This window comes from Oncorhynchus gorbuscha, linkage group LG02, assembly GCF_021184085.1.
Source record: "Oncorhynchus gorbuscha isolate QuinsamMale2020 ecotype Even-year linkage group LG02, OgorEven_v1.0, whole genome shotgun sequence".
Lineage (NCBI taxonomy): Eukaryota > Metazoa > Chordata > Actinopteri > Salmoniformes > Salmonidae > Oncorhynchus > Oncorhynchus gorbuscha.
In genome coordinates this window covers 22346772-22366828 of record NC_060174.1, presented here as the reverse complement: position 1 = coordinate 22366828, position 20057 = coordinate 22346772, and the positions used below count along the sequence as shown (strand labels likewise).

The window sequence follows — 20057 nt, the reverse complement described above, 5'->3', positions numbered from 1 at the left end:
AGGGAGACAGCGTGATGGAGCAGGTCTCAGTCTGCTGGGTCTGTCATGGCCAGTTCGTACTATAAGGGCACAAGGCGAGACCCAAATGCAGACACAGGAGGCAGATGGTTGAGCTCCGATATTTATTACACAAAAGGGGTAGGCAAAAGGCAGGTCGGGGGACAGGCGAGAGTTAAACCAGGTCAGAGTCCAAACAGTACCAGGGGATAGGCGGGCTCGAGGTCAGGACAGGCAGGGGTTCGGTGAACAGGTCCGAGTCCAAACAGAACAAGGGGATAGACAGGCTCAAGGGTCAAGACAGGCAGAGTGGTCAGGCAGGCCGATTCGGACAGGACAGGCAAGGGTCAAAACCAGGAGGGCTAGGAAAAGACAGAGACTGGGAAAAATCAGCACTAGGAGATATGCTGGTTGACTTGGCAAAACAAGACAAACTGGCACAGAGAGACAGGAAAAACAGGGATAAATACACTGGGGACTAATGGGGAAAACAGGAGACACCTGGGGGTGGGTGGAGACCATCACCAAGACAGGTGAACCAGATCAGGGCATGACACTTCTTCTAACAACAACATTCAGTATATCTTCTTCTTCTACACTGGCAACAACATTCACTACATCTTCTTCTTCTACAACATTCAATACATCTTCTTCTACACTGGCAACAACATTCACTACATGTTCTTCTTCTACAACAACATTCACTACATCTTCTTCTTCTACAACATTCAATACATCTTCTTCTTCTTCTACACTGGCAACAACATTCACTACATCTTCTTCTTCTACAACAACATTCACTACATCTTCTTCTTCTACACTGGCACCAACATTCACTACATCTTCTATCCAATAGATGTTCTCACTCTGACTTTTCCAAAATAGTGTCAGTGAAAGTGTGGCTTGCCATTCCAGTTTTCCCTCCTCCCAGCCTCCTTATGGGACTTTATTATGATAATATTTCCATTGGCGTTGAGTGCTGTGAGGACAGGACCTGTGCCTTGTGTTTAATGATTCATCACCTGAGGGGTAATATTCACTGACAATTGAGATCATTGTGTATTGTGTATTTGGTAGAACAGTCACTTTTTACTGGGTCCCGCGTATATGGTCCAGGAGTAGTATTCACATTTTGTGGATCCAGATGTTTTCGAGTAATCTGTTGTTTATTTTATTGGATTACATTCACAGGTTGTCCTTAGCCATTAGGGGACCCATTGTTGATGCCAGAACTTTGCAATGTAGACTATTAACTAACGTTTGTCTCTCATATGCAAAGCTCTATTTTTGTCATTTGGTGTTTTTTTGTAACTGTAGATGCCGGATACTGTAGATGCTACTTCTCGTACCATTTGATATTCCTTGTTATGACTGTTGTGTTTTGTGTCGTTGATGTTATGAATTATGCAAACCCAGTTATCCCTTAATCTTGTGGGGTTTTTTTCAACATCATTCTCACGATACCTCACGTCAATAGAATATTCCCTTTTGCCAATTACATTTTTGAAACTCACATTTGCATATTTCTGAACTATTTCGAGAACTATCATTGAATATACACATATGACATGTATCAAATCAGGACATAATATCACCAGAAATTTTTACAGCAAAGGTTTATTTACAATTCCTTATACATTTAGGAAATTCCATACAATACACAATTTACACATGAAAAATAAAAACAAATGGGCAACGCCATGCAGTACATGTCATGTAATGATTAAACAGAGAATTCTCAGAAATTGATTTATATAATGCGTTTATGGGTCCCCAAGACATCTTCCAGAGCACAGTGACAACCATACAAGTCTCTCTTAATAGGTCAGACAATATGGAAAGATCCAACGCTCCAAAGGATATTCCGGAATAAGTTACAGTCTCCCTGAGAGCAGCCAGACTGTACAAGAGAGGGAGGACAGATGCATGCACTCATGCTGGTGGCACAGGCACACTCAGAAATCAACCTGAAGCCAAGGCAGGGCTGTATAGTGTCAGTCAGTCTACAAGCACTAGTACCTCAACATTCTACAGGACAAGTGGAAATACGAGACTGTTGAATTACCATGGAGAAGTAGCGAAAACTAAGTGAACATTTTTTTAAATTGTCATTTATCACTTATTATGTGAAATGTGAAGGACGAACCTGTCTGGGAATTTCTAGAACCTGAAACTGTGTCTGGAATCGAGGGGATCATGTCATTTGACTATTTAATCTGTATTAAAAGGAGATCTTTGAATTCTGTTTTCTGTTTGAGGTTTTTCTTCCACAACATCGGCATGTTTCTACATTTGAATAGGAAACTCTCTTCCATTCCTCTCTCCTCTTAAAGCTAATGAATCAGGAAACTGGAAACTGATCAGAGACTGTTCGGATACTCCTTACTATTTTTCTCACACAATGTGTTATGTAACATTGGCAATTAGACTTACTCTGTCTCTCAACCTCCCTCAAAGCCTCTTCATGAAACATCTACCAGTCAACTTATCAGAGCACGTTTACTTTAAACAGCCTACTTCCAGAAGTGACGACTTAATCTCACCCTTCTCCCACAAGTGACTCCAGAAGTGACTCCTCGTTGGTGTTGCAAGTCATCCAGTTGTTGAATGAGTTGTTGCTGTGGCCCTTCTCTCTCACCTCACACCCTACTGTGGTTAATGAGAGTTATCTTTTCCACACGTGGACCCAATTACCATCATCTTACTCACAGCCTGGATGCAACAATCTGCTCCAAATAAGCTGATTGGTTTATTTTAATGAACTGCTGGACTGTCCATTCTAAGAGGGTTTAACATGCCCATGATGGTAGAGGTCATTGATAATGACTAGAGGGCCATAAATGATCATTTCCACGTATCGCTTTCTAGAGGCACTGTACAATATACTTGTTAAATCTATTTGATCCCGAGTATCTATTTTATAAGATATTTTTGGGGCTGTTGCTAGTAAACTGTACAATAAACTGCAATGGTTTCAATTTACTTAGTTCCCTAAGGTTTTGCTGACTGACATTTAAGAAAACACCTCAAAAATTGAGCCAATTTAAAGGTATGGTCGTTTCAATGTTGAACGTACTCGACCACAGACCTCTCTTGTGCCTAAATTATATCCACATGCAGTCTGGAAATCAACTTGTTTGGTTGTTTGTGACAGTCTCGGTTAAACTCTTCAAAGTACCCCCAAGTGTATATGACATGTATTTCCTAATTAACAGCTGGGCTGATAACTACGAGCCAGCCATGTTTTCTTCCTCCTTGTTCTACAGACACTCATTTGGGTTTGGATTAGTTCAGCTCTAGGAGCTCTCCAGCAGTCTGAAGGGACCCACAGCCACCCACTACATAGATAAACAAGTTTGGACCTACTATCAATGGGGAACTTTCCTCCAATTACTGAATCCAATTAAATGGGCCTCTTTGAATGTCTTCCCACTTGCCACTCTAATGCCCAAGCACTGGAGAACCTCTAAAACTCATACTCATTGATGGGTAGAAAGATGGCATGTTCATAATTGGTTCTACTGAAGGACTGTTTAAATAAAACTTAATTCTCCCAGAGCCTATTTTCCCTTTGGGAAACACATTTGTGGAATTGGTCCTGTAATAATCAGAGGCCTGTCTGCAAGTTAACTATATTAATAATACGTTGTTGTTTAGTAGCTATGGGGAAATAGTACCGTTGAGATAAATGTGTCCCTCTGGAAAGGGACTGCGTTCTCTAAACTGAAAATATGATTGTACACTTCTTGCTAAAAGTTAATGCGTCATGCAGCAAGATATGAAAACATTATAATGGGAGCAGATTGCAGAAATATCAGAAATATATGTGGCACTGACAGTGTAAAATGATGACCTAACATTTAAGTGATTGTTATACACTGTAATTCAAAAAGCAATTGAATCCTGTACAAGCTCCCTTACAAATACACTCGGTATACCATAGCCAAAACTACTGAAGGATTCACCCTATTTACCAGCAGTACCTGGTGCAGTATATAATTGGCTTGTTACGTGATGATTTGCAAGGGTTCTCAGGTCAAAATAGAACATAGCTATTGCACTTGATGAGACAAAGACAGACACTCCCACATTTAACAACAATACAGTCAATTTAGTTTTGGAACTAGCCCAGCTAATTATCTGCAATGTATAAATAGGGTTTCTTCTCTGATGTTGATTGGTTTTAGTTTTTTACATTCCTGACAGTAATGTTGGTGGGGGTGTTGAAGAACAGACAGAGAGGTGTGTTGGATGAGTACTTGGGGACTTTGTGGGAACTGAGGACTGGAGGGAATTGTGTCATCCCCCACAATATCCTCTCTCTCTCAGGTCCCCTACCGCAGGCTCTGTTCAGTCAACTGCTGAGATGCGTTTTGATAAGGGATGCTTGTGTTGGCTGGGGCCCGGTACATGTTGGATTCAGGTTAGAGAAAAGGTCTGGATCTCAGTTGGCAATGTGACATGCTTATTTGGAGAGAGAAACGCTAGAAACAAGCGCACTAAGAAGCGTCCTCTGTTCCACAAACTCGATAACTCCTTGCACCCCATTGCATCTTCTTAAATAATGCCTCTTTTTGGCAGCAAAGACTTCCCGGTTTCTAGAAAAGGGGCCCACTGTCTGTTACAAACAAACTAGATCACTAGGACCTCATGTTCCTTTAATCTTGAGGGACTCATGAGGGCAATGGAAAGCGTTGATCGATTATGAAGTGTTTAGCATTTTGACTGGTGTTTACAGTTGCAGTTGGTTATAACTCAAGCGATCAGAGATATCAGAAAAGACGGTTGGTTAACGATGGTTAATGTGGAACGCGATAAATCCAAGTATTCCTCGGAAATTGATGTCCTTCTTAAAATCCTATGAATGCCAATTAAATAAATATCATTTGCTTTACTGGACTGATGAAAGCTAAAGAAATGTATTTCTTCTCAAGGAATACAATGAATACTGATATGTATTGCCAAACCCTTCTAGTAAGTTTCAGAGAAAAAAAGTCTTAATTTCTCTCTCCTGTGTGGTTTTGCTGGAGAAGTTACTGCTTCAATAGATTACCATACTGTGTTCAGAGAAAGTTCACATCCAACATCACCAGGCTGACACAACTTGACATTTCCTTCTTTTGTTTGTGAGAGTACGTCATCTTCATTTATAACCCAAAGACCTAGGAATAAATTAAAGTTATTGGGATTCAAGTACAGAAAGTGGAAAACTTTACACACACTAAAATACTACTTTTGTTTACACTCTGTGGCACAACGAAAACTTGTAACTCACTTATTAACGGCAGATCTACTGCCGGTTCTGTGTCCGCATCGTAGATCTCCTCCTGCTAGAGGAGCTGGGTCTGCGGCTCGTGGATTCAGAGGGGTAGGTCACTACCCGGGAGGACCTTCCTCGGACCTGCAGCCCTTGCGCCTCCCTCATGTCCCTTGCCATCTGAGACAGGGTCTGGCTGGGATTTGTCTGGAGGCGTTGGAAGAGACTCTCCCTGGTTAAAGTCCTTTCTGGGCAGCTGAAGGTCAGAGCAACCCCAGTGTCTGACTTCATCTCTCTGGAGAAGCCGTCAGAGGTACCGTCAAAACAGCGTCCAATGGCAATCTCTTTTGCCACCCTTGGGTTCTGGTCCGTGACTGTGTAGATGCCATAGTTGTGCCCCAAGGGGTCGACTGGGGCCAGCATGTTGAAGGCATGGGACTCGTTGTTCGGTGAGGTAGGGGGGTGCTTGGTCAGATACTCCTTTAAGAGGCTGTTGATGCCCACTCTCCGACAGTTGCCCTGTGGGAGGACTGATATGAGGGACCTATCGACTGCGGCTTGGTCGAAGAGCATACCACTGCACTTGAACTCCAGGCAAGCTGCTGAGATGTTGGCCACGTGCATGTCGCGGGTACTGCGGATGTCTCTGATGCCGTACAGCTGGCCTGCAGTCTCAGGGTGGGTGCCTCCATGGTTCTGTGACCTTATCATAACCTCTCTTTGTCCCTGGATCTTGACCTTGATGAAGCAAGCCCTGAACTCTTGAGGGTTGGGCCACCAAGAGAGGTAGTCACCTGTCCACGATGTTAAGTCGTTCTCTTGAAAGGGCACAACGTTATATTCGTATTTGTCCTTTTCCACTCTGAAGAATCGGAAATGGTTGGCATTGACTTCAGCATTTTCACAGGATATTAAACTTTGGTAGGGGTATATTGGCCCGTTGGTCTCTTCCAAATTATTGGGGTTGGGTTTTGCCAAGTTGATTCTGAAGGCTGTTTTCTTAAGAGCTGGATCATTGTGGTCTGAACGCTGGTAGTCTATCTTGTCTAAATATGGCTGAGACACTCCAATGATGTTTGGGTTCATCTTGGGGGTTGAGGGAGCTGCTTCCAGTTCTTCACCACCCATAATGCCTGTGACGTAAGCTGTGTAAGCATCAGGCACCTGAGCATCACAGAAGGCTGGCAGGCAGGCTCCGTTGTGTCCAGTTATCACACTGTCAAAGCGACCCCATGCTCTGGGGTTAGAGGAGAAGCCAGGCTTGGGCTCCAGGTTTATCAGGCTGATGACCACACCTTCCAACTGCTCAGTGGCCAGGAATTTGTCACTCATGTATGTCCTCACTTTGACGTAGCAGCGGCGGTTCTCAGGCACATCCAGGTTGAAAAGTCGACGCTCCCTGATTTCCATATTACCTATGAGGAAAGTGCGCTCCTCTCGCTTGCGCCGTCCATTACCACCAGATGTGGTCTGAGTGTAGTGAAAGTCACTCTCCTCCTCCCAGACACCTGTTTCTGGGTTGAGGGACCACAGTTTCATTTTGGGAATGTGTTCTTGCATTTTGACGTGCTGCGTGTCTAGGAGTACTTGGACCGCTCCAGCCCCTAGGACTTCCTGGTTCGTATCATCTCTGAAGTCAACGGAAAACATCCCATATGTCCTCAGTGGAAGCATGTCACCCTCATCGTCCACAAAGTTGAGATCACCAGGCGCTGCATCAGCTGTGGTGATGTTCCTGGGGTCAATGAAGGTGACACTGGCTTTCACCGTACCTTCGTACACCTCCCCATTTCTTCTGAGGAAAGAATTTGGAGGTATGACAATCTGTCCAATGGGGTCCTCTCCTTTGATTTCTCCTAAGTCAATGGTATTTGTCTCTCCAGCATTGATATCAATAGGTTCCTGCTTTCTCATCACCTTCACGTCATGGTAAACAGAGCCCCCTCTCTTGTCAAAGATAAACACCTTAGGAGTGTCAATGAATTTTTCTGTGGGATCCACAAAGTTGACCACTAGCCTCTCTGTATCTGGGGTTATATTGAGCGTGAAACCTCCTTTGTACCCTGTGGTGCCCACTCTCTCCTTGCCAACGTACATGTGCCCGAAACGCAGTGGTTCATCGTTGTCAACGGTGACCACCCTGCCACGCACAAGCACCTTGGGCACCACACACTTCAGGCAGCCACACTCAGTCACAGCTTTGATGGGTAGGCTGTAGCTCCCACAGTTGATCACCTGGCTCTCCATCTTCTGGACCCCGCAGCAATAGCCACCTCCATCCCTGCAGCGCAGGTCAAAGTCCAGGGAGCCTACACACTTGTTGTGGGTGCAGCGGCCAGCGTTGTAGAGCTTAGAGTCAGTCCCAGGCTGAACACAGTCCATGGGCAGCCTAATGAGGTGGTTCTTAGGTGTGGGGTTGCATGCCGGCATGCCTTTAGCTGTGGAATACACAGTGCATAGAGTTAGCAATGAGATTACACATGTTTTATGGATGTAAACACACACATGCATAATGCATATAATGCGCACACAATGACAAGAAAAAAGTATGTGAACCCTTTGGAATTACCTGGATTTCTGCATAAATTGATCATCATATTTGATCTGATCTTCATCTAAGTCACAACAATAGACAAACATACTGTGCTTAACTAATAATACACAAATTATTGTATTTTTCTTGTCTATATTGAATACATAATTTAAACATTCACAGTGTCGGTTGGGGAAAGTATGTGAATTCCTAGGCTAATGAATTCTCCAAAAGTGAATTGTAGTGAGCTAACCTTGAGTCCAATCAATGAGACGAGATTGGAGATACTGGTTAGAGCTGCCTTGCCCTATAAAAAACACTCACAAAATTATAGTTTGCTATTCACAAGAAGCATTGCCTGATGTGAAGCATGCTGCAAACAAAAGAGATCGCAGAAGACCTAAAATAAAATGTTTTGACTTGCATAAACCTGGAAAGGGTTACAAAAGTATCTCCAAAAGTCTTGATGTTCATCAGTCCATGGTAAGACAAAATGTCTATAAATTGAGAAAGTTCAGCACTGTTGCTACTCTCCCTAGGCCGTCCTGCAAAGATGACTGCAAGAGCAAAGCGCAGAATGCTCAATGAGGTTAAGAAGAATCCTAGAGTGTCAGCTAAATACTTACAGAAATCTCTGGAACATGCTAACATCTCTGTTGACGAGTCTACGGTACCACGGAAGAAAAAACATTGCTGCACGTCTGAAGTTTACAAAAGAGCATCTGGATGTTCCCCAGCGCTACTGGCAAAATATTCTGTGGACAGATGAAACTGCAGTTGAGTTGTTTGGAAGGAACACACAACACCATGTGTGGATGAAAAAAGGCACAGCACAGCACACGAACATCAACACCTCATCTCAACTTTAAAGTGCGGTGGAGGGAGCATCATGTTTGGGGCTGCTTTGCTGCCTCAGGGCCCGGACAGCTTGCTATCACCAACGTAAAAATGAATTTCCAAGTTCATCAAGACATTCTGCAGGAGAATGTTAGGCTATCTATCCGCCAATTGAAGCTCAACAGAAGTTGGGTGATGCAACAGGACAACGACCCAAAACACAGAAGTAAATCAACAACAGAATGGCTTCAAGAGAAGAAAATACACCTTCTGGAGTGGCCCAGTCAGAGTCCTGACCTTCTGGAGTGGCCCAGTCAGAGTCCTGACCTTCTGGAGTGGCCCAGTCAGAGTCCTGACCTCAACCCGATTGAGATGCTGTGACATGAACTCAAGAGAGCAGTTCACACCAGACATCCCAAGAATATTGCTTAACTGAAACAGTTTTGTAAAGAGGAATGGTCCAAAATTCCTCCTGACTGTTGTGCAGGTCTGATCTGCAACTACAGAAAATGTTTGGTTGAGGTTATTGCTGCCAAAGGACAGTCAACCAGTTATTAAATCCAAGGGTTCACATACTTTTCCACTCTGCACTGTGAATGTTTACACAGTGTGTTCAATAAAGACATGAAAACGTATAATTGTTTGGGTGTTATTAGTTTAAGCAGACTGTGTTTGCCCTCCCCCCGGCCCATGTTGACTCCAATGCTTCCCACAGTTGTGTCAAGATGGCTGGATGCCCTTTGTGTGGTGGACCATTCTTGATACACATCTGGCATCTACTACCATACCCTGTTCAAAGGCACTTACATTTTTTTGTCTTGACCATTCACCCTCTGAATGGCACACATACACAATCCATGTCTCAATTGTCTCAAGGCGTAGAAATCCTTCTTTAACCGGCCTCCTGCCCTTCAATTACACTGATTGGAGTGGATGTAACAAGTGACATCAATAAGGGATCATAGCTTTCACCTGGATTTACCTGGTCAGTCTATGTCATAGAAAGAGCATGTGTTCTTCATGTTTTGTATACTCATTCAAATTTAAAAATTACAGATGCGAATGGCGCACTCTGTCACACTTCCTATTAACCAACCAAATGTATGTTTATTACCTAGAATTTCATTGTCATTAGTAGCATTAGTTTAAATGTGTGTAATTGGTATTAGTATGCATTTGCTTGTAATTATTGGTGGGAAAAGAGTACTATTTTTCTTACATGTGTTCACTTACGCACACACACACACACACACACACACACACACACACACACACACACACACACACACACACACACACACACACACACACACACACACACACACACACACACACACACACACACACACACACACACACACACACACACACACACACACACACACACACACACACACACACACACACACACACCTTATTTCTTTCCACATGGCTCAGAGACATCCATGATTAGCCAAGTTGCACTACAAAACATTCATAATAGGGTAATTAGATGTGAACTTGGAGAGGACATTTGTTCACAAAGCATTCAGATGGGAATGGGAAAAAATGATTATTGTTCCCCCAAATGTTGGCCAAATGTTGGCAAAAGGAATCATGTTCATGATATCATGGCGGAGTTTACGCTCCAGTGTTCCTGTTAGACTCCCTATCCTCTAAAGAAAAAGATTGTTGCAGATGCCTGAATTTCTTCAGGCTAAGGTCCTTTTTTCTCAATATCCCCCTGACTGACTTGCCCAAAGTAAACTGCCTGTTGCTCAGGTCCTGAAGCCAGGATGTGCAAATACTTGGTACCATTGGAAAGAAAACACGTTGAAGTTTGTAGAAATGTCATAATAATGTAGGAGAATTTAACACAATAGATATGGTTGGAGAAAATCCCCTCCCCCAAAACTGAGTGAGAATAATTTGTTTTAGTACTGGGACAAACTATTGGAAATTCGTGTTTGGGCGCGCAAGGAAGACAAGATGCACCTGCTAATATTGGTTTCCTATTGAACATACTTCATTCCGTATGAAATATTGTAGTTTGATGACATGTTAGGGTATCTTAGGCCTTATCTCCGCCTTATCTCAGTTCACTGGTCACGATGGCAACACCCATCCGTAGCACGCGCTCCAGCAGGTGTATCTCACTGATCATCCCTAAAGCCAACACCTCATTTGGCCGCCTTTCGTTCCAGTACTCTGCTGCCTGTGACTGGAACGAATTGCAAAAATCGCTGAAGTTGGAGACTTTTGTCTCCCTCTCCAACTTCAAACATCAGCTATCCGAGCAGCTAACCGATCGCTGCAGCTGTACATAGTCTATTGGTAAATAGCCCACCCATTTTCACCTACCTCATCCCCACAGTTTTTATTTATTTAATTTTCTGCTCTTTTGCACACCAATATCTCTACCTGTACATTTACATTTAAGTCATTTACATTTAAGATCATCTGATCATTTATCACTCCAGTGTTAATCTGCAATATTGTAATTATTCGCCTACCTCCTCATGCCTTTTAAACACATTGTATATAGACTCCACTTTTTTTCTTGTTAATTGTTTACTCCATGTGTAACTCTGTGTTGTCTGTTCACACTGCTATGCTTTATCTTGGCCAGGTCGCAGTTGCAAATGAGAACTTGTTCTCAACTAGCCTACCTGGTTAAATAAAGGTGAAATAAAAATAAAATAAAAAATCTGAGTCAATAGAAACATATTTTGACTTGTTTTAACAAAGTTTTTGGATTCCTTTCTCTGCATGTTGAACGAGTGGATTACTCAAATCGATGGCGCCAACTAAACATACTTTTTGGGATATAAAGAAGGATTTTATCTAACAAAATGACAATACATGTTATAGCTGGGATCCTTTGTATGACCAATCAGAGGAAGATTTTCAAAACGTCAGTGAATATTTAATCACTATTTGTAAGTTGCTCTGGATAAGAGCGTCTGCTAAATGACTTAAATGTAATGTAAATGTAAATTTATGAAACCTGTGCTGGTGGAAAAATATTTTGTGTGATGTGGGGAGGCGTCCTCAAACAATCGCAAGGCATGCTTTCGTTGTAATGGTCACTGTAAATCGGACAGTGCAGTTAGATTAACAAGAATTTAAGCTTTCAACTGATATAAGACACTTGTATGTACCTACATGTTTAACCTGTTGAGTGTAGAGGGCAGTATTTTGATGTTTGGATGACAAACGTACCCAAATTAAACTGCCTATTTCTCAGGCCCAGAATCTAGAATATGCATATAATTTTCAGATCAGGATAGAAAACACTCTAAAGTTTCCAAAACTGTCAAAATATTGTCTGGGAGTATAACAGAACTAATATTGCAGGTGAAAACCTGAGGAAAATCCAACCGGAAGGGGTTTCTATTTTGAAAGCTCCATGTTCCATAGCCTTCCTTTCTCTCCATTTAAAGGGATATCAACCAGATTCCTTTTCCTATGGCTTCCCCATGGTGGGAACAGTCTTTAGACATAGTTTCAGGCTTTTATTTTGAAAAATGAGTGAGAAAGATCATATCGCGTAAGGGGATGGCTGGATGCCAGCAGCGTTTTGCATGCGCAACAGCTTGGACCAGCCATTTTCTCTCTCTCTCCTATTGAAGAAGCTACAGTCCCTGTTGATATATTATTGATTATATACTGTCAAAACAACCTGAGGATTGATTATAAAAACTGTTTGACATGTTTCTATGAACATTACGGATACTATTTCGAATTTTCTTCTGCGATGTCGTGACCGCTCGAGCCTGTGGATTTCTGAACATAACGCGCCAAACAAATGGAGGTATTTTGGATATAAAAATCATCTTTATAGAACAAAAGGAACATTTATTGTGTAACTGGGAGTCTCATGAGTGCAAACATCCGAAGATCATCAAAGGTAAGCGATTTAATATATTGCTTTTCTGACTTTTATGATCAATCTACTTGGCTGCTAGCTGTTTGTAATATTTTGTCTACTGAGAGAGATGTCCTTCCATAAACGCTTGATATGCTTTCGCAGAAATGTTTTATTGAAATCTGACATGCCAGGTGGACTAACAACAAGCTAAGCTGTGTTTTGCTATATTGCACTTGTGATTTCATGAAAATTAAATATTTTTTGTAATTTAATTTGAATTTGGCGCTCTGCAATTTAGCGGATGTTGACAAAAATTATCCCGCTAACGGGATGGGTGCATCAAGAAGTTTTATCCATAATTTTTGTGACTATTTATTTGAATTGCGCACCCTCTAGCTCCACCGGAAGTTGTCCCGCTAGCGGGACGCCTAGCCTGATATATACAGTTGAATATACAGTTGAAGTCAGAAGTGTACAGAAGTGTACACTGAGTTGACTGTGCCTTTAAACAGCTTGGAAAATTCCAGAAAATAATGACATGGCTTTAGAAGCTTCTGTTAGGCTAATTGACATACTTTGAGTCAATTGGGGGTGTACCTGTGGATTTATTTCAAGGCCTATCTTCAAACTCAGTGCCTCTTTGCTTGACATCATAGGAAAATCAAATGAAATCAGCCAAGACATCATTAAAAAAATTGTAGACCTCCACAAGTCTGGTTCATCCTTGGGAGCAATTTCCAAATGCCTGAAGGTACCATGTTCATCTGTACAAACAATAGATACACAAGTATAAACACCATGGGACCACGCAGCCATCAAACCACTTAGGAAGGAGACGCGTTCTGTCTCCTAGAGATGAACGTACTTTGGTGCAAAAGTGCAAATCAATCCCAGAACAACAGCAAAAGGACCTTGTGAAGATGCTGGAGGAAACATATACAAAGTATATATACCCACTATATATATCCACAGTAAAACAAGTCCTGTATCGATATCGATATAACCTGAAAGGCCACTCAGCAAGGAAGGAAGCCACTGCTCCACAACCACCATTAAAAAGCCAGTCTACGGTTTGCAACTGCACATTAGGATCGTACTTTTTGGGGAAATGTCCTCTGGTCTGATGAAACAAAAATAGAACTGTTTGGCCATAATGACCATCGTTATGTTTGGAGGAAAAGGGGGAAGCATGGGGGTGGCATCATCATGTTGTGAGGAATCTTTGCTGCGGGAGGGACTGGTGCACTTCACAAAATAGATGGCGTAATGAGGTAAGAAAAGTATGTGGATATATTGAAGCAACATCTCAAGACATCAGTTAAAGTTAAAGCTTGATTGCAAGTGGGCCTTCCAAATGGAAAATGACCCCAAGCATACTTCCAAAGTTGTGGCACAATGGCTTAAGGACAACAAAGTCAAGGTATTGGAGTGGCCACCACAAAGCCCTGACCTCAATCCTATACAAATGTGTGGGCAGAACTGAAAAAGCAAGCAAGGAGGCCTACAAACCAGACTCAGTTACATCAGGTCTGTGAGGAAGAATGGGCCAAAATTCACCCAACTTATTGTGAAAGCTTGTGGAAGGCTACCCAAAACGTTTGACCCAGGTTCAACAATATAAAGGCAATGCTACCAAATACTAATTGAGTGTATGTAAACTTCTGACCCACTGGGAATGCGATGAAAGAAATTAAAGCTGAAATAAATAATTCTCCCTACTATTATTCCAACATGTCACATTCTTAAAATAAAATGGTGATCCTAACTGACCGAAGACAGATAATTTTTACTAGGATTAAATGTCAGGAATTGTGAAACTGAGTTTAAATATATTTGGCTAAGGTGTATGTAAACTTCCGACTTCAACTGTGTTACCCAATGTGTCTTTTCCTGGCCCCTCTGCATAAAAAAAAACGAATTAAATAACTAAAAGAAACAAAAGGAAAACAGGTGACACTGGCTTTCACCGTACCTTCGTACACCTCCCCAAAAAACGGTAGTCCGGTCCTTAAATATGGATGGAATGTTTTATTAAATACCTGGAGTGTAGCCTAATGTTCCCTAGTGATGGGAACCGCAATGGGCTGGTAGCATAAAGCAGGTTAATCATTCTTCACTCAGAGCCTTGGTGTTCCAGGTGTTGTTGTTCTATTCACAGGGGCAAATCTCTCAGGCTGCAGTGACTCAGAGCCAGAACATATCCTCCTGTAGAAGCCCATAGCTGAATGCTTTAGCACACTCCCCCGCTGCCCCTTTTTGTCAATCTATATCGTGGCTAACAAGCAACTGGGGAATACGCACAATGTGTATCTACCCTGCACGGATGCGGAAACTCATACTTGTTTGACTAACAGGATTTATTGACAATCTTGGATTTCACTTCAATAAGGGGATCTCTGGAGAAGTGGGATTTTGGTTTTTACAGTCTATTATAAATCATGTAAATAATCTCTGTTTAGAAAAGGCTGCTATATACCAATGTAAACATAATAAAACCTTACTGCCAGATTCTGGAGGCCTTGATATTTTACGATCTTATTTTACTTGGGTGTATTTTTTCGGTGTTACAGATACAGTAGATTTTCTGTAGGGTTTTTTCCTCACTGACATTCGGTTTGCTGCAGTGTCTTTTCATGCTGTCCATTCCTACAGGTACAGTACAGGATTTGATGGATAGGGTCTATACGTACCGATAACGCTGAGGAATGCCTGTGAGGACTTGATGCTTCCTGTCTGGCTGCTGGCTTTACAGTAGTAATGTCCTGTCTGCTCAGGCTTCAGGTCTCTCAGCACCAGATCCTCTTCATATTTGAACACGTTCCGGTCCAATAGGGTCCCATTGTGATACCTGGAGAGAAGAACATACCATTAAAAACCTATACTGAAAATGTCATTTTTGTAAGTTGTTTAATATAATGTGTTATCTAGTCATGCTTCCCAAAAACATTTGTAAGATTATTTTCTGGCAAATTAACAAAGGAATGCATGATCATACCAGTAGTATTTGTCTGGCATGGGCTCCCCTGCTGCCTTGCAGCATAACATCACACGCTGTCCCTCATAGCGCACTTTGTCCTCTGGGTGCTTTACAATGTATGGCTTCTCTGCAAAGCAGTAGGAAACAAATCCTTAAAAACCTGGCTCTGGGACTACTTATTTTCCACCATAATTTGCAAATAAATCAATTAAAAATGTGATTTTCTGGATTTTTTTCTTCTCATTTTGTCTGTCATCGTTGAAGTGTACCTATGATGAAAATGACAGGCCTCTCTCATCTTTTTAAGTGGGAGAACTTGCACAATTGGTGGCTGACTAAATACTTTTTTTTGCCCCACTGTATATGTGCATGTAAAGGACTCAACTACATCAGACTTTCCTCCAGTGGTCCGTATTGTAGTTTTAAATGTCCTTACCCTAGTCTGGCTACAGTAGATGGATGGTTATAATGACAGACTGACTGGCTCAAAGCAGTACTAAGTACATAGAGAACATACTTCATCATTGGGCTATTTGTTGATATTACTAACTTAGTATAACTCACCTGCGTACTTTAGGACTGCCCGTACCCAGGATGACCCACTGCTGTTGCTGGAGGTGGATGCAGTGGCCGGGGCAAACTTCTCCTTCCTGATGTAGAGCTGGCTGGGGGAACTGGAGCAGACCCCTGGGAGCCTGAAGAGGCCTTTGGCGTCAGTGCGGGTACGGATGATCTTGGGTCGGCTGGCCAGCGCTATCCTGGCCCCCATCACGGGGACACCGGTCATACTGAGTACTTCTCCTTGGAGCATGTGGCCCACACACACACAGCGGCTACAGTCCTCACTGGGATGGCCATCGGGACACTCACGCTTACATTTGGCTGCAGATACACACACACACACAGACATACACAATAACACCCACACACAATACATTCAGCATACTTTTACACATGATTAGAATGATTATTCAGATTTTACAGCCATATTGTGTATGTTTCTTTAGATTTCCGACTTACTCGGGCATGGATATTTCCCACATTTCTGGATTTCAGCTGCTTGTCCAACACACTGCACTGTTATAGAGGTTCTCACACAGGTCCTCCTTCTGATCCTGCGACCCTTGCCGCAGGTCACTGAGCATGCTCCCCACGTACCCCACTGAGTCCACTTGGCTAGTCAAACCACAGAGACATGGGACATAAACATGAATGATCCATATAATATAACTGTAGCTTCAAGGAAAGGTGAAAGGAAAGATGCATTGTAACAAAATATTATCACAGGACTTTTGCCAGGCTACTGGTCACCTGATGAAAGTGTGCCGTAACAGAATTGTTACATATCAGGTCGTTTCCTCCTCTTTCTGGGAGACAGTGCTGCTGATGGCCGTTAGAGAGGGAAGTGCACAGTGCACAGCCTCCTCCTGACCAAAGCCCCTGGAGCTTTATGAACATCGAAGGTGTGTTGACAATGGTGACAGATAATTGTTAGAAGCCACTGTTAGGGAGAAGTTAGCAAAACTGTGGCATGTGGAGAAGATGGTTTAATGTACATTCTTAGGAATAGGGTTATTCAGCTGTCCCCATAGGAGAACCCTTTGAATAACTATTTTTGGTTCCAGGTAGAATCCTTTTGGTTCCATGTAGAACCCTTTACACAGAGGGTTCTACATTGAACCCACAAGGGTTCTACTTGGAACCAAAAATGGTTCTCCTATGGACCCTTTTTTCTAAGTGGTTCAGCATTGGCTCTACTGTGGCCGTAGTCACTGTATTTATTAACAGCCGCATACTGCAGCTCCATCTCAGATCTGTTGTGATTGTCCTCATGTCAATAATGACCCTGATCAGCTGATCAGTCTCTTGGTAGTGAATGAATTACGTAAAATGATAATTATTATGATTGGCTTGATGTTAAATATTGGCATGGTATGTAAACTGTAGGTCTATGTGTAGGTTGTGTTGTGAGGATACCTTCACATGGCAGGGTGGCACACTCCATCCTCTCTGTCTGGGGCCCCTGGCATGGCGGAACCAGTAGCAAGGGCATGGGCTGGATGCTCATACACTTCCTCTGACGGACCTGAATGCCCACGTCATTACAGGCTGTAGCAGAGCAGGGACCCCAGGCAGACCAGTCCATCCAGTAGGCCTGAACTGGACACACAAGACAAGACATTGTGACAAGGGTGAGTATGGAATCCACATAGAAATAGAATTGGTAGAATGGTCACAGACCTACAATACCAGTCCTGGACTGAGAATTACGGATGTAGGATCTTAATTTGATCACTCTTTTGGAAATGCAAACTTGTAGTGTACTCAAGGTTTAAAAAGGCTTCTAAAGTTTGTCATTTCCACTTTAAAATGTCACTTGATATGATTTGCCCTAACAAAAAATGTTAATTAATTATAATCCACATCATAATTCACCTTTCTTGTTGCTGCAGGATTATTTTCTAGCTCTAGCAAACTGTCTCAAATTAAGATACGGCATCTTTATGTAAGTAACGTAGTTTGTAATTTGAAAAAATAAGTCCAGGACTTTCACAGTTGAAAAAAGACAAACAGATCATTAGTGGGGAGGATGTGGACAGAATCGGTATACAAATCCCAAAAGAAAGAAATGATCACATTTCAATACATTTTCATAGAAAGTTAGCAAATATAGATAAGATCTTGCTACCACAGAAAGGAAAATACCTGTCTATTTGTGGAAAAATCCCTCTGATGAACTTTTTAGCCATATCACAGTTTAACTATTTGCTTATGGATTTGCCTACACCCAGTGACCTGCTTTTTAAATTATATGAACAAAAAAGATTCCATTTTATTTGGAATGGCAAGTCAGACAAAATTTAAAGGGCCTATTTATATAACGAATATGAATTCGGAAGGCAGAAATGATTAAATATTAAAGCATTAGTCCTCTCACTAAAGGCATCAACTCAACTCCAGCCACTTTTATAATGGGAATTGATGGGAAATAATGTAAAATATATCACTAGCCACTTTAAACAATGCTACCTAATATAATGTTTACATACCCTACATTATTCATCTCATATGTATACGTATATACTGTATTCTATATCATCTACTGCATCTTTATGTATCACTAGCCACTTTAACTATGCCACTTTGTTTACATACTCATCTCATATGTATATACTGTACTCAATACCTTCTACTGTATCTTGCCTATGCCGCTCTGTACCATCACTCATTCATATATCTTTATGTACATATTCTTTATTTTTATTTTTTTATTTCACCTTTATTTAACCAGGTAGGCTAGTTGAGAACAAGTTCTCATGTGCAACTGCGCCCTGGCCAACACAGAGTTACACATGGAGTAAACTATTAACAATCAATAACACAGTAGAAAAAAAGGGAGTCTATATACATTGTGTGCAAAAGTCATGAGGAGGTAGGTGAATAATTACAATTTTGCAGATTAACACTGGAGTGATAAATGATCAGATGGTCATGTACAGGTAGAGATATTGGTGTGCAAAAGAACAGAAAAGTAAATAAATAAAAACAGTATGGGGATGAGGTAGGTAACAATGGGTGGGCTATTTATAGACTATGTACAGCTGCAGCGATCGGTTAGCTGCTCAGATAGCAGATGTTTGAAGTTGGTGAGGGAGATAAAAGTCTCCAACTTCAGCGATTTTTGCAATTCGTTCCAGTCACAGGCAGCAGAGAACTGGAACGAAAGGCGGCCAAATGAGGTGTTGGCTTTAGGGATGATCAGTGAGATACACCTGCTGGAGCACGTGCTACGGGTGGGTGATGCCATCGTGACCAGTGAACTGAGATAAGGCGGAGCTTTACCTAGCATGGACTTGTAGATGACCTGGAGCCAGTGGGTCTGGCAACGAATATGGGGCGAGGGCCAGCCGACTAGAGCATACAGGTCGCAGTGGTGGGTGGTATAAGGTGCTTTAGTGACAAAACGGATGGCACTGTGATAAACTGCATCCAGTTTGCTGAGTAGAGTGTTGGAAGCAATTTTGTAGATGACATCGCCAAAGTCGAGGATCGGTAGGATAGTCAGTTTTACTAGGGTAAGTTTGGCGGCGTGAGTGAAGGAGGCTTTTTGCGGAATAGAAAGCCGACTCTAGATTTGATTTTTTCGATTGGAGATGTTTGATATGAGTCTGGAAGGAGAGTTTACAGTCTAGCCAGACACCTAGGTACTTATAGATGTCCACGTATTCAAGGTCGGAACCATCCAGGGTGGTGATGCTAGTCAGGCGTGCGGGTGCAGGCAGCGAACGGTTGAAAAGCATGCATTTGGTTTTACTAGCGTTTAAGAGCAGTTGGAGGCCACGGAAGGAGTGTTGTATGGCATTGAAGCTCGTTTGTATAGATAGCACAGTGTCCAAGGACGGGCCGGAAGTATACAGAATGGTGTCGTCTGCGTAGAGGTGGATCAGGGAATCGCCCGCAGCAATAGCAACATCATTGATATATACAGAGAAAAGAGTCGGCCCGAGAATTGAACCCTGTGACACCCCCATAGAGACTGCCAGAGGACCGGACAGCATGCCCTCCGATTTGACACACTGAACTCTGTCTGCAAAGTAGTTGGTGA

The 20057-nt window shown here is 42.3% G+C and overlaps 1 protein-coding gene across 1 annotated transcript in view; it reads right to left on the bottom strand.

Moving 5' to 3' along the window:
* Positions 1–1596: 1596 nt before the first annotated feature.
* LOC123999261 (cartilage intermediate layer protein 1-like) overlaps positions 1597–20057 on the bottom strand; it is a 32794-nt gene continuing 14333 nt past the window's right edge. Inside the window, exons 4-10 of the mRNA XM_046304852.1 lie at positions 17429–17611; positions 16472–16627; positions 16016–16333; positions 15470–15578; positions 15165–15322; positions 5273–7692; positions 1597–5159 (exon numbers count right to left, since the gene is read on the bottom strand). Coding sequence (XP_046160808.1) covers positions 5288–7692; positions 15165–15322; positions 15470–15578; positions 16016–16333; positions 16472–16627; positions 17429–17611 — 3329 coding nt within the window. The 3' untranslated portion in view covers positions 1597–5159; positions 5273–5287. The remainder of the gene's footprint in view (positions 5160–5272; positions 7693–15164; positions 15323–15469; positions 15579–16015; positions 16334–16471; positions 16628–17428; positions 17612–20057) is intronic.